The following is a 15,174-nucleotide window of genomic DNA, read 5'->3' as shown; positions in this document are numbered from 1 at the left end:
GGGGGGGGGGGGGGAAGGTAGCCCTTTAACTACATTGCTTCTAGTCAAGAAATACCTGGTTTAAAAAGATTCATAACTTTCTTGGAAATCCAAGCTCCGTGCCATAGTACTGCCATCAAGCTTACAGGACTATTTCAAAGCAGGCACACACTACAGATAGCATTTGTCAGACAGAGCTGAAGGGACAGCAATATCTCTAAAAAATTGTATTTTTCTGCTTTAAAAGGTTTCACTGCTGTTGTCACAGTAACAAGATTAGGTGGAAAACATTTTTCTTCATGCCCTCCAGGTGTTTGCACAGCTCATTGGGGCTCCCATAGCAGGCCAGTCCCCTCCACACTAAATATAACAGGTGAGAATAATTAGCCAAGCCTCATCAGAAATCTTTGTAACCTAAGAGGAGAATTCCAGGTGGCTTCAGTACCTGAAGCTGGTTTTAGGTGATTTATGTTGTTTCTAATTGGTTCTGAGATTAGGTGGGTTTTTTTTTTTTTTAGATGGCATCAATAGGAAGCTTTGTTCATCTCTGAGTTTTAGCACCCTAAAAATGTGAGATATATATACACACATAATTTTTTTGTGAGATGTCTTAAGCATCATGTCACAGCACAGGGGAGTTTGAAAGGGCTTGCTACAGTCAAGAGAAAAAATTTAAACCATCTCATCTCTCATCACATCTGCATGGCAGAAATGCAAGTAATAAATGAGCTACATAAAACATGAAAACTCAAATATTCTTTAGAGCGAAAACATCAGCCTTGAACACACTGTCAGCATTCAAGACATTTAACAGCGTATTATGTATCACACACAGACCATGAAAACTAAAACCACCCAGGAACCCAGGTTCCCAGGTAGGCTGAGCACCTGCACAGGGAGAGCCCTCATCCTCAATCAGTCTCAATGGCAGCTAATTAACCAACTAGCTTGATCATTCCTGCCAGGCGTAGAGGGAAGGAGTGGTAAGAGCCCCTGCTCCAGCTGAGGGTGGCATTTGGGGCCTTCCCAAGTCAGGGACATCTCAGTGGGCGGAAGGTGATGGCTCCTAAAGCAGCTGAAATATCTGCTCCCATCTGCAGCCACCGCATTAGCACCATCGTGTGGATTTGATGGGGCCAGTGAGGCACCACTTCACATCTTACTGTAGTCAGTTTGTAGGCTTAAATTTTCACCAAAGGTTTTGCACCTTTCTTCCCCACATTAGGCTGTTTCCAGCTTCAAGGGACTGAGACATCCCTCCCACCACGACCCCACACATACAGTCACATTTAGCAGCTTCCAGACATGCCTATTAATTTTTTGAGACTTAGGTGAGAACATTAAGTGCATTCCAGAGGCTTTCAGCATGCAGTAAATTAAGAAGAAACATTGTATCCAATGAAGAAACAGAGCCGCCAAAAGCTAGTATTTGTGAAAATCAAAGCATGTCTATACAGAGTGCTGTACAGGTCCCCAGTCTGGCAGCAACAAAAAGGTAACTGCAGCTTTATGCATGAGCTCCTATTACAAAGCAAGCCCCCAAAAACTTTGAAGTCTTTGCCTTACTTGATTCCCACTTCAGCAAAATCTTTTAACTCTTGGCTGTGAGTACCAAGTCCTTGCTACATGCATCCCCCACCACTAAAGGAAAGGCTGAGCCACTCCTGCATCCCACTGTGGCAGGCTCTGCCATGGCATCTCACCTGGCTCGACCCACCATGGGAAAGGATTGGGATACACTAGGGCCACAGGAAATGGAAGAGCTAAACCCAACCACATTGAGGAGGTCAGAGAGCTTTCAGTATTCAGGTGCTTTCATTTTTCTCTGCAACACCCCTTATGTTTTCCCAGCCATAAAATTGATGTTTATTTCGCCGTTAACTGCCTTATAGAGATCATTACACATTGCAAATTCAACCATTTGCAGATAAAACAAGCACGAGCAGCCTGGAAACTGTCACACCGCCCCTGTTGCCTTGCCACATTGCAATGCATTACAAACTTTAAGCTGAAAATTAACATATAAAACCAAGAGTCCTGGAAATATTTTCCAGGCAAATGCTGAAAACCAAGCAAAGGTAATTCTTCCACCCGCCTCACACCACCCCCTGCTCAACCAGTGAAAATTAATTTTTGAGTGAGACGAATTCTGAGGTTAAAAATATCTTGATTTGTTAACTCAATATACAATAAATATGGTAAGCATACATGTGATAGTTACATGGACCTCCCCTCTGAATCCATGTCTGTTGGAAGATATGGAGGGGACAGAAGGCAAAGAGGAGGATGCAGATGTCAAAACAAACCCCAGAAGAAACACCAGCAGCTACAACTGCTGCACCTCACAGTGTACGTGCTGTGAATGAGCAGGGGACGGATGCTGAATTTGTCTGGATGGGAATATGCAAGCCAGGACTAGCAGCCCTGCTTCTGCCTTGACAGATTTCTATCTCACCCCACACACTTCCAGGCTCCTTTACTGGTGGCCACAGAGGGAGTAAGCTGAATACACCCTTTCCCAGGGTCTACACAGCAAGTGCCAGAGCAAGGAAAGCTGATAGCTTGGAAGTCTTTAGCCCTGAAATATTCCAAGGTGTCCTTTTGAAAAGATTGCCATCTTGTGTCTTTTCAGACACTTGAATGTTGTTTCCTTTTGTATTTGAGACCACAGGTCTCTATCAGAAGCTTTATTACACACAATCAGTGACAATAAAGACCATTGACAGTTACAGATGGCTTCACTGTGTCCTGTTTTCAGTGCTACCTTGTAAAGTTGGACAGTAATGTTTCCCTCATTTTTTTTTATCTCAATTTATGACTCTTCTACCATGAAAAGCCACTTATGCCTTCCACAGTTACATATACTATATCCTTTAAGGCCAGTAAATCACACTCTCAAGTCATGTCAAATTTCACGAAATAAAACTAAATTGCAGTTGTCCTCTAAGGCATGAAGCTGCAAAATTGAGAGAGAACAAGCTCTGTTTAAAGCCAGAAACCTGTCCAGAAGCCTCCTATAATGTGTGGGGGCAAGTATCACCAAAACACCTCTAAGTGAAAGAGAAAAGCCTGATATCAGGGACCACAGGGGAACCCCCTGTGCCACCCAACAAGCTGCCTCCATACGACTTCTGTGATCTGATGTCAAGAGTTAAAATATTCCAAACTTACAGGATTTCTCTATGTAAGTTGAGCCTCCAGACCCCTACAGCCAAGAGGCAGAGGGCTGGGAGCAGGACAGAGCCAGGCTCCAGTAGTATTTGTTCACTGAGGCTCTGTCCCTGGGCTGGATTTGTGCTTGGAAAGAAAACTGGGGAGTTGATGGGATCATAGTTTCTTGCCTTAACGGTGTTTTGTGCAGACAAAAGTTAGAGAAGTACTAACAGAGCAGGGTTTTGCTCCACTGAGCCCATCTGGATTCACTCAAAGTGCTGAGCACTGCTCCAAGAACTGGGGAAACTGAGGACAAAGAGCACAAAAAAAACACTGACCCCAAACCCACCCTTTACATTTTTCAGGGTCATGGTGACTTATCTTCTCCCTTCTGCAGCAGAGTTAAACTTTCATGACAGCTGAATTAACTTGGAGAAGAGCCAGATCCAGGGACAGACAGAATAAGAGGAGGGAAGACCCATTACTGTTTCTGTTCTTGCTAATTTCCCTCCCTACATCCCACACAGCTAATTTACAGGGGGCTCAAATTGCTCCATGTATTGCAGATTCGCCATCAATCCATAGCACAGCATCCAGCCTGGCACAGACACCAGGGCAGATCTTGCATCATGTATGATCATCTTTCAGCAAAGCCCTTGCAATAAGCACTGCTATTTTGGAAAACCCTATTTACAAGTTTGTTCCATGGTCTAAGCTCAGGATGCTTCTTTGCTTCACAAGGTCACCTCACACCACATTACATGAGTCCAGAACATAAGATGTGAGTTCCTCATGTGGGAAGAATGTCTCCCTAGAAGCAGGAAAGACTGAATCCACAAAAAAAGAGGAAAACTACAAGCAGCCATGACAAAGACAAGGAAAAATGCAAAACAACTTGTGCCAGATTCTTAGCTGATAAAAACCCAACGTGCATAACATACAGCTTCGGGCTGTGATACACTTACCCATCTCTGAATGTTTAATGGGAGTGTATGCATCAGTTAATCAGCAGCGCAAGACACAAAGCATTTTGTACCTTCTCTCCACGTGTTGTGCAATTAAAAGGCTCCTCATTCAGGCACAGAAAGAAAAGGCAAGGGACTTCGGCTGTGAAACATCCATTATTCAAAAGTGTATCCATTATTCAAAGTTTTTCTTAAAATCCCATTGTCAGCTTGAAAGGAAAAAGAAAATTAGTTTTTGAGAGCTGTGCTCCATTGATATTCCACTCCAATTTTTGCTGATTGTAAGTACTAAAACTCTAGACATTTTGAAGAACTAAAGAAATCCTTCACAGTTCCTGAGAAAGGCAACACCCTGTGGGTAGTCACAATTTTCTCCCCCTCACTTTACCTAGCAGGATGTGATACACCTAAGCCAACACCATCCTCCTTTCCCAGATTGCTCAGCTAACCCAGGGTGAGGCTGACGAGCATCTATTCAGGAGAAGGCAGTAACAAATTACTCAGCAAGCAGTAGCAGGTACCCACCATTGCACCTGGCCAGTTTATTGACACTCATAAGCTCAGCTGAATGAAGTCTGAGCGGGTTGCACAACCTTTTGACAGCACCTGGGAGCTTCAGTGTAGGGTGCCAGGACTAGGCTGTAGGAGGTCATGTGGGAAGCAAGTCCCAAGAGTGCCTCCCACCACCTAGACATGGGTGCAGAGAGGCAGCAGACCCCACAGAGCCAAGGCAAGGGAAAGACTAGTACTGCCACAGCTCCTCATACAAAGGGAAGACACCAAGACAACCAAATGCTGCTGATCTAGGAAAACTGTTATGCAGGACCCACCTGAATGGTGGAGGATCTTCAGCAAGAATAACAAACAACCAACTGGATGTGAGCCAGCACAGGAACAACCACAAAACCATGGATGAAATACAAATAGTAAATATATTCCTGTTACCTCACAACCCAGAGGATGTCTGCAGCAACACCCAGACAGAGGCACGCGAGCAGGGATGCAGGCACTGTAGAGCTCAGTCCTTGCTAGCCATAGAGGCAAAGAAGGAAAAAGATCTCAAATCTGTTGCTTTCATCTGTATATCGGGGATTTTTGCAGGTGTGCTTTTCCACTGTGCTTTGATCTTTCCCACAGCAGGGCAGGAATCTCAAGGATGTTCAGTAGGGTGTCTCTGAGTCTCTCACAGGTCTATGTTATCTAATTGCAGACATTCTGCCCATCAAGCATGCAGAGCTAAGCAACAATTAGTGTGATATATGTGGGTTTTGGCACCCCAGCTGCAAGTCACTTGAGTATGTTTACAATCCTTCTTGACAATCTTCTGTTGTAGTCCCACAAACTACTAAGACTAGAATATAAAAACAAGTAGCAAAGGAGATTTTACCTCCTCTAAGAGCTGGAGGACCTAGAGGAAAGAACGCTGAAAGTCATCAGGTGAGTCTAAAGTCCATCTGGCAAGTCAGTCTACAGGTCAGAACCAGGTCCAGAGAAAGTACTCAGGTCAAACACACTCAGCTAGGTCCAGCACAGCAGGCTCTAAGACTAGCTAGGCTTAGTTAGAGGCTAGTATTTCTACAACATAGTTTAGGAAAAAAATAAAGCTCCCAGGCTGAGTTTATATAGATCCCCAGGCCCATGGATGGGGATGCTCAAATGAGGCCAGTCAGGGTCACTGTAGCTATATTAAGGCACTCAGAGGCCTAGCAAGAGCTTATGGAAAGGTAGAGCAGGAAAAGGTGCATCTCTACTGTAGGGCTGTCTGCTGAGCAAGATAGAACTATAATGAAACTATTTTTGAAGCTATATATCAGATCAAGAATTAGAGGCTAAAACATGAAAAGTGATCCAGAACTTTGCAATAATAAAGATGCTTATTATTTTACTTAATATAAATATTTGTGAGAATGGAACAGAAGCCTTTGAAAAGTTTCCTTGTCCTTGATGAGATAAAGCTGTAAGGTATGGGGATCCCTAAAGGCCTAAGGTCTCTTCTACTTGGGCAAAGGAAGATCAAGAGAAGATGTGACAGATGTAAGCAGCACTCAGTGGTGAGGGACTTGTTTTAAGTGTAATAATATATTAAAAAATAATGTCAGGTAGACTTAAAATCTGTTTATTTAGGCATTCTGTATGCATAGTATATAACTAAACTGTGGAACCTTCTGTGGCATGACCTGAAAACACCAAATATGCTATTTCAACAAAGCAAATGGATGGAAGCATGATGACCAAGGTTTAACATGTTAAAGTCCTTAAACACTGCTGTAAGCTCAGTGGGTGCAACAGGGTAAGGGTCCTGGTCTTCCACCATTGCCCTACTTTACTACCATCAGACTACCAACTTTAAGTGTTATTAATAACTTAGGGGGCAGCTTGAATATATAAAATGAAACCATTGTTCAGTGGTCTATGCTGACTGTTAACTTTAAGCAGCACATTTACCTGAAATACAATGATTCTTCAATTGTGGATGCTTGTAGAGTGCTTCCAAGACACTAAAATGAGCTGGATGTTATCTACAGGACAGCTACAGCTCCCAGCTTATTTGGACAAATTCTTTGCTACAATAGGCCATTTTCTGCTATTACCAGTGAAAGAAGCTAAGAAACTATTTATTTTCTTCTGCAATAAGAAGCTGTGGATAACATGATGAATTTGAAAAGCTTTTAAAGGACGGATGAGAGTTAAATAACTTCCTGCAGGGTCTAAGGCACTGCAAAGCAGGACTGGCATTGCTGCCATAATAAAGGCATTCTAAGAAAGCCAGGAGGGCTATTGCGGCAAAGGAAGCACTTTGTAATCACAAGCAATGCCAAAGTGGCTTGTGTAACCAGAGTCTAAGCAATGCTGGAACAGCAGGGCACAGCACAGACAAATTTAAGTACTGTCACGTGAAATGGTTTGACTATTGTGTCTCTGCAGTTCATTGTTCAAGTCTCTCGTTAAGCTTCAAAGACTATAGCCAGCTTGTTACCAGAGTTTTAGATTCCTTTTGCTTGCAGTGAGGCTTATGAAGGTAACAGTATCTGTAATTGCCCCTCCTGGGACCAAGCTGAACTGATGCAGGGTCAAGAGCAAACTCCTCCTTCCCAGGCAGAAATGCCTGGGGACATGGGTGAGCAAGGTGGAACGAAGGCAGTAGAGCAGTCTCCCTTCCTTGCTGGTCACTGCTGGAGGCAGGATGGGCTAGTGACCTAATTCCCTATGCAAACCTTTATCCATCCACTCATGTCTTTCTCATTTTGGTCCTCGTTTCAGATCAGACCTTTCTGTCAAACTGAACGCCTGGTGGGGCACTGCTCCAATGTCCTACAGCAGTGGCTCCCAAATGGGTATCAGTGAGACCCTGATTAGCCTCAGTTGCTCTTTGTACAGCTCCAACTGCAAAAAGAAGCTGAAAGTGAGCTACTTTTCTCTGCTTCTATAATCAATAAGCACAGCCAACACATTGCATTAGGCTGTTGTCAATAAAGGAAAAGTGGTCAGTGCCCTACTGATGAAGTTGGACAAGCTGTGCAAGAAGTCAGCTTATGCCAGGACTATACACATGACACTTTGCCACAGAGAAATATTGTGGGGTCAGATTTTGAGTGATGTGTAAAGTTATTCAGGATTCTGAGAGGGCAGGCAATCTGGTCAAAATTACTGCTCCTGTAGCTGAGGTAATACAGAACACTCACAAGGTATGCTTGATGCTGAGGGATCCTCTGATTTATCATAGAGAAAGAAATTCCTGACAGTACTATTGGGTCCCCTGGGCTGTGTGAAGGCATGAAGCAAAGCATCAGCCACACAACTCGGTGGTGGCTACAAAAGTTTTCCCTCTGACTTGGGCTGTAGAGCTCTGAGCCTTGGCAGGAGCATTCCCAGTTGGTGCTTAAGCCCAGAAAGGGGACAGGCTAAAAGCACACAGCCATCAACGGCTACCCCTGTCCAGCTGACAGTAAGCAGTTTCTTAAACTGACATAATCAAGTTGTGTCCCTGACTCATTTGGCTTGTCCACTTTTGATGTGGGAGCTTGGAGAATCTCCTCTTCAGGGCAGGGAAAGAGTGGGAGGCTGAGTCCTGGAGAAACAGCATATTTACTTCATGGAGATAATGACATTTCCTGTGGATTGCACTGGAGCACAGCGTTGGAGGCTTTGTAAACCTGCAAACACAAAGCCCTGGGTGTCTAGAGTGATGGCCGTTGGGGCAGGGCTTTGCAGGGAAGGAAGGGGCAGGATGCATGGGGCAAGTCTGCATTTGAGTCTGGGCTTTCCATCCCTGGGATCCACTGGTGGGATTGAAATAACAGGATCAGACCACTGCTTTACATCATCCCTAAATGTGCTGGATGATGGCTATGTAAATATTTCTGAGTTGAGCTGTTATTTAAGGATTAAAATAACATCGAATGAGAAAAAAAGTGTTTTTTCACCTTCAATAAAGTGTTTTGAACACCTTCAGCAGTGCTCCAGGGAAAGTGTAAATGAAGACACATCAGGATCCACTAATCTACTCCTTTAGAATATTACCCCAGCACACTCTTCTTTAAGAACACAAACTCTCTGGGATGGGAGTGAATGGGGTTTTGTGTGACTTTGCCATTGAGCATGTCACAGTTCTGGCCCTGCAGTACGGAACCAGGAGTTAACGGCTGCCTGGCTCAAACCCAATGAAAGAAGATTAAAAAGGGTGAGGGGAAAATGAGATTTCTTGATTTAATATTTTTGTTTCTTAGAGAAGCAGGACTCTGGAGGCTTCTGTGCCAGAGGCCTAACGGCATACAAGAGCTTGTTTCTAGCTACAAAAAAGAGCTTTGCTAAAATAATCTTAAGGAATCTGTTCCACACTTACCTCTTCTAGTTTGAAGAGTGTTTCAACACGGGGTTGATATTCCTTTCTGGGCATTGTTGGGGAATGGAGGAGATAGCAGAGGAAAAAATGAGGAAGTCAACTTCCTGGTATAGACTCAGGATGCTCCCATGGCTGACATGTTTTTTTGGAAACAGCAGATTAGTGAGCATTGAGGGGATTTTTCCTTTGGCAAAATCCACATCCATCCTCACAATGCCAACCTGCAAGGAGAGGGAGGAAACAAAGCAGATCTAGTAGAGGTCTCGCACCTTGTCTTGAGACAGTACTTGCACACTGAGGAGGGCCGAATAGCGGCAGATGCTGGGTTTTCAGGTATGGAAATCTCTGGGCTGGGCTGTTGTACTTTAGTGATAGTTTTCAGAGAACATACTTAAAAACATAAAAAAAAAAACCAAAACAACAACAACAAAAAAACCAACCAAACAAACAAACGAAAAAAAAAAAACACAAAAAAACCCACCAAGCCAATGTCCTGTCCTACCCATAGCCCTTCTGTGTGCACAGGGGGCTTTGGCACAGGCATTGCCCTGAGGAGGTGGTCAGCTGCAACTGAACCCTAAAACCACCTCCCCTTGCCTGTGTCTCTGCCAACAGAGCCCAGCGGGTTTGCTTAACCTTCCCCCAAGGGCAGCAAAGCCTTCAAACATGTCAACAGCATCACCTGTGCTTGCACAGGTTTGTCATAAGGCATAGCAAGGCAGGGCTTTTACTTCAGTGCATCTTTGAAGAGCTGCCTTGAGAATGTCCCTGCTGGCAGCCTTGATGGTCACATTGATCCCTCTGCTGCTTGTGAGCTTCTTCACCTCCTGTCTGCTCCAACTGTAGCCCATGCCATGGCTCACGCCACTCTTCTAAGCCAGCTCATATTTGGGGTCACTTCCAGCTGCTGCTATCACCTGAGACCAAAGGAAAACCCACCACCCAGTGTGAAAGCTGCTCTGCTCAGAAAAGCACAGAGCATCACAAGCTGGAAGTACATTTCTCTTATTTTATATATGGCAAATGGAAAGTTGGTGTCAGTGACCCAGCTCTTTTTCTGTATATGTTTAAAATGTGTATATGTATATAGCACAGCAGAAAAACATGTCATTGGTTTCTGAAAGGGACAATATGTTTCCAGGCCATAAGAATCCCCCCTGCCATCAGGGATGTGCTGGGTGCTGCAGCCAATCAAGGGGTACCTCTGGCAAGGAGGTCTGTCCCCTCCCTAGGTTCTGCCAAACACAAGGCGCTGGGTCTGCCCCAGCACAAAGCTTTGATGTTGCAAAGTGAAATGATCTGCTAAGCAAGGATCTGCGTTTGCCTGCTGACTTTACAAGCAGAAGTACATTAACTCCAGGCTGAGGAGAAAATGTCACTCATGTACTGTTCAGACAGACCGTGTAATTGCCTCTGCTGCGGGTCTGGGGAGGAGGATTGCACAAATCAAGGTGTAGATGTGATTTCTGCAGGCTGTCCCCACCTCTGCTCCTGTCTCTCCATATGAACATCAGAAAGTTGCTTAATCTCTATGGTTTTGTCTAGTGACATTTCCATATTTCAGAGGAGCGAAGAACTCAGCATTTCAGCTGCTACTGAAATTCCAGTGAGTTACAGGCATCCGCTGCACGGCTCCCTAGCCATGGTGCAGTGGTACGATCCCGCTCCTCCCAACCAGAGCTACTGCCCAAGAGATGCACGTGGACAGCAAGCTCAGCTTGAAACATCACTCGGGACACTTCCCAGAGAGGGAAATGGGGAGTTAATTCAGTGCTGCATGTGGCCTGTGGTTTATAAAGTCTGTCAGCTCTGAACAGATTCACTAGGAACATCAAATTCTATGCAGAAAGTTCATGTTGAACAGTTTTGAAGTTCGTGCTGTATCTATGTGGGTTTAGTTTATAAGAGTTGCCTTTCCTGCAGGCCCTGACAATTTAATACTGTGGAAATTCAACAGGTCAGGGCTGCTGAGCACATCTCCCGCTGGCTACACCCCACCTGGATGCTGTGCAATCCTCACCTCCATGGCATCTGCACACTTTCCCCCCACTTAGAGGGAGGGAAGATCAAGACACAAACCTGAAATAATCTGCCCCAGTTTACACATGTGTGTGCAGCAGAGACAAGATGCCACAACATTTCTGACAACTGAGATGCCTGGGTTTGGAGTTATGCTTCATGTGCTACTCTCTGGCTGTTGCTGCTGCTGCCACTTACCCCAGCTGAAACTACGGTAGAGAACCAGTGAGGCTGTGCCACAGGTGGTTGGCAATGTCACCGCATCCTCATGCAACGTTTTCAAGGATTGGCCACAGCATCTGCCTACAAAGACCTCCAATACAAATAGTCCCAAGGAGGGATGGGGCTGAGGCTCTGCTAAACTGAACCCATGGCAAGGCATCGTGGAGGCTTGGTATGTGGAAAGGTTTGTTTGAACAGTTTTTACATCTTTTAACAACCCACTGTTTGGAAAAACTCCCCCCAAGCATCCCACTCTTCCAGTGGTGCCAGGGGAAGGGAAAAAGTAATTGGAAGGTTGTGAGGCAGCGGCTCTGGCAGAACTAAAGCTCTGAACAAAAAGACAAAAGTCTTTTGCTGTTTTGGAAAGCAAACGCTCTGTATCAGTGACACACTCTGCTGCCATAGCTTTAATGCCAGTTACACCAATTACTCTGTATCCCTGCCAAAAAAAATCTTATTTGATGGGTATCAGGAGAGAAATCATGCAGTCCTGCTGTTCTCTCTGAATTAAACATTTGATTTTCCAGCGTTTTCAGGAAGAACTGTGAACAGCTCAAGCTGTGTCTAATAACAGTCCACTTAGCAATTGCATTAACTGCATGTATTTAGCCGCTTCATCTTTTGAGTGTGATTCCTCACACAGAGCCTATGCCTTCTCCATCCGGCAGAGCTCAGCACCCTGCGCTTGCACCCGCAACCACGATGCAAAGGCTTGAAGAGGACAACCTCCAGGACATACATCTGGATCTCCACTCACAGCGACCGGTGAAGGACCATGAGGCCGTTCCTAAATTCTTACAGTCCTGTAATTTCCTTATCCCCTTTACCTTGCACGTGGCCGGGTCCTTGGGCCGAGGGCTGGGGATGTTTTCGGCAGCAAAGCACCGGGTGGGCAGAAGATGGCAGCATCAGCCCAGCAGACAAGCAACCCCTTGCTTCACTAGGTAGGGATTTCTTTTAATGAGGAATACCAGTATGTTTTTGCAGGGGAAAGGAGGTGAAGGGAAAGGGAAAGGTGAGGTGAGGCCACACCTGGAGTGTTGTGTCCAGTTTTGGGCACGTCAATACGAGAGAGATCTCGAGGGGCTGGAGCGAGTGCAGAGGAGGGTAACAAAGCCGGGGAAGGGCCTGGGGAACAGATCCTATGAGGAGCGATTGAAGGAGCTGGGACTGTTTAGTTTGAGGAGGAGAAGGCTGAGGGGAGACCTCATCACTCTCTACAGCTCCCTGAAAGGACATTGTAGAGAGGTTGGTGCTGGTCTCTTCTCACGAAGTGACAGAACAAGAGGGAATGGCTTTAAACTGCAACAGGGGAGGTTCAGAGTGGACGGGAGGAAAAAATTTTTCACAGAAAGAGTGGTCAGAGAGTGGAATAGGCTGCCCAGGGAGGAGGTGGAGTCACCATCCCTGGATGTGTTTAAGGGTGGTTTAGATGAGATGTTGAGGGATATGATATAGGGGAGAACTTGTAGAGTAAGGCTGGTGGTTGGACTCGATGATCCCAAGGGTCTTCTCCAAGCTGAATGATTCTGTGTGTTTTCACGCCTTTGGACTTTCAGAATTATGACTGAGGCACTAAACACAACACTCCTGGACTGGAAAGCCAAAGGAGATAGCTCAGCCTGAAGGACTTGGTGCGAGAAGGACCACGTAAGCATCGCCCATGAACTGAAAAATGCAGCGCTTGAGGGCTGGAGGGTTTTTCTGCAAGGATTGAGGATATGCCTTCAGCAGGGGAACAGTCCCTGTGTCCACGCCAGGCTGAAGGGTGCCAGGGTGGCACGTCTGCCCAGAGACAGACTGGCAGCCCTACCGACAATGCTAGGCTCTCTCATGTGCTTATGTGAGTTACTGCAGCACTGAGGAACTCTAGGCTTAGGGCAGAAGAACCCAGCCCTGCTCAAAACCTCTATGCTTTGGCTTTCTTAGCTCTCAGGCAAGATTAATATTTACTGTAGCTCTTCCCAGACTAGCATGAATGCTATTCGCAGGCTTCTGTGAAAATGCAAAATAATTTACATTGCGTTTTTTCAGAGAGAATGTTAAAATGTGGTGGCTTTGTCGGCTCTAAGAAGATGCCTTAAGTGAGCCTCTGGTTTACCTGCAGTGGCCTTCATTTCCCAGCTCTTAACCAAATGAAAATTTAATACGTGAGTTCATTTTGGTCACTCTACACTTTCTGCACAGACCAGTCACCTTCTCACCAGGAGTGAAGGGAAGAGCATGATTTTCCTGATACAATCCCTGCCAGGCCAAGATACCAGCAAAATTTAACCCACAGTAATGGACACCCACTGGCACCTGCAATAGGGAAGGGGACAAACATTAACTCCCTCCCATCCCACAGCAGCAGAAGAGTTTTAGAGACACTGCCCTGAGGCAGCAAACCAAATCCTGATCTCTCTAGCTGCCACACTGACTGTGCTGACCCGTCTCTTCAAAAAACTCTCTAAGTTATGAGGTCACGGTCTCAAGCAGATGAAATTGGGACAACAACTGGTTTTGCTATGGCTGTGTGGGTTCTCCCTTGGGATGCTGTCCCATGAGGCCTGGTAAAAAATGGACAGCATGCACTGAGGAGCAGTTATCATGCTGGAACTGTTTTGTGCTACACTTCAATTTGGGATGTTTATTCTTTCAGTCTATGTTGATCATTACAGGATACTTCTGTGGATTTTATCTCCTTGGTGCAGGCAGATGTGAGGCCCTGTTGATGAGCTTGTCACTCCCTTTCCTCAGTGCAAGTAATTAGGGAAAACCTCACTTTTGCAGAGCTCTTTTCTTTCAAGGACATGGCAAATACGTACTGAACACTCCAGCATCACAATAGGGGTGTATGTTGGGATGGACTGGCAGATACTGGAAATAACATCTGGAAGGAGGGTGAGATCTGAACATCATGCTGCTTTGCATCCTGAACTGAACCTTCCTCTTTCCTTCTGTCTTCTATACCTTTTGCAACCTGTACATAATCTTTGTTTGTTTGTATGTCCCGTTCTTTGCCAACTTAACTGGGATGGGACTTCGGAGATCTTCTGGCTCCACTGCTGCTTCTCTGTCTGGGGATCTTGGACAAGTCCCTTGTGCAAGTTCAGTTCACAAGTAAGGAAGTTCAGTTCCACACTTGTAGGAGGGAGGCAAATACCCTCTTCTCCTCTGTGAAGAGCCTGAAGATGTATTGGTCAGGAGAGGTGACTCTATTGCTCTTGCTAATGTAGCATTTCAGAGCTGAGTTGAAAGCAGGGCCTATGCTTTTGTAAGGTGTTGCCCAAATACTGCATAAAAAGGCAGCCCCTTGTGTTTTGGAGAGTTTTAGGGCAAATGGACAGGGCAGGGCAAGCAGAGAGGGGGCTGGATGTACTGTCAGATTCCCAGAGCAGGGCTTTCTCCAGAACATGAAGCTGGTGGCTCCTACACTGACTGACAGTAGTGTTTGCAGAGGGGACAGAAGAACAAAAGATCCTGTAGACGAGAGCAGATCAGGCAGAGCAGGCACAAACTCACCCAAGGAATGTGACTTGATTTACTTCTCCAGATTAGGGGCATTAGGTGATTCTTGGAGGTCCATCAAATGCCACAAGCCTTTGCAGTGATCACTGTACCTGGTGGGGCTGCAGAGGAGGAGATAGGACATCCCACATGACCAGGGGCTTTGCCAGCTGGATGCACTGTGTGGTTTGGTAGCTCTGAGCACCTTCTCTCCAGGAGGCTTCTCCCAGAATGCCCATCCTGAAAGACAAGAGCCTGCAGGAGGTAAAACTGTACCATCCTCTCACTAGGGCATCATTTCATAAAGCCAAGGAGGATCTCGGGAATGCTCCAGCAAGGTGGTATGGGAGCAAAGATCTTCGGTGCTGGGTTTGGGGGGAAGTGAAGGAAGCCCTACCTTGGGGCTGAGCTGCAGGCAGGCCTGGGGGAGACAGTGGGTGCTGAAGAAGAGAGAGGAATGGATAGGGGAAGGGAATGCGGGAAAAGAAAGGGTGCCTCAGGAGC

General features: G+C 45.8%; 1 protein-coding gene across 1 annotated transcript; it reads right to left on the bottom strand.

The window, feature by feature from the left end:
- Nucleotides 1-8,188: 8,188 nt before the first annotated feature.
- LOC113482907 (quinone oxidoreductase-like protein 2) lies at nt 8,189-14,909 on the bottom strand. Its single transcript, XM_026854016.1, is given in 10 exon segments — nt 8,189-8,251; nt 8,941-8,969; nt 8,972-9,161; nt 9,672-9,857; nt 10,961-10,989; nt 11,158-11,228; nt 11,230-11,262; nt 11,556-11,620; nt 13,351-13,482; nt 14,784-14,909. Coding segments are annotated over 10 exon segments (924 nt in total).
- Nucleotides 14,910-15,174: the final 265 nt, after the last annotated feature.

The sequence above is a fragment of the Athene cunicularia genome, assembly GCF_003259725.1.
Source record: "Athene cunicularia isolate RWA chromosome 8 unlocalized genomic scaffold, athCun1 chr8_part1, whole genome shotgun sequence".
Lineage (NCBI taxonomy): Eukaryota > Metazoa > Chordata > Aves > Strigiformes > Strigidae > Athene > Athene cunicularia.
This window is presented reverse-complemented; position numbering and strand designations above follow the sequence as displayed.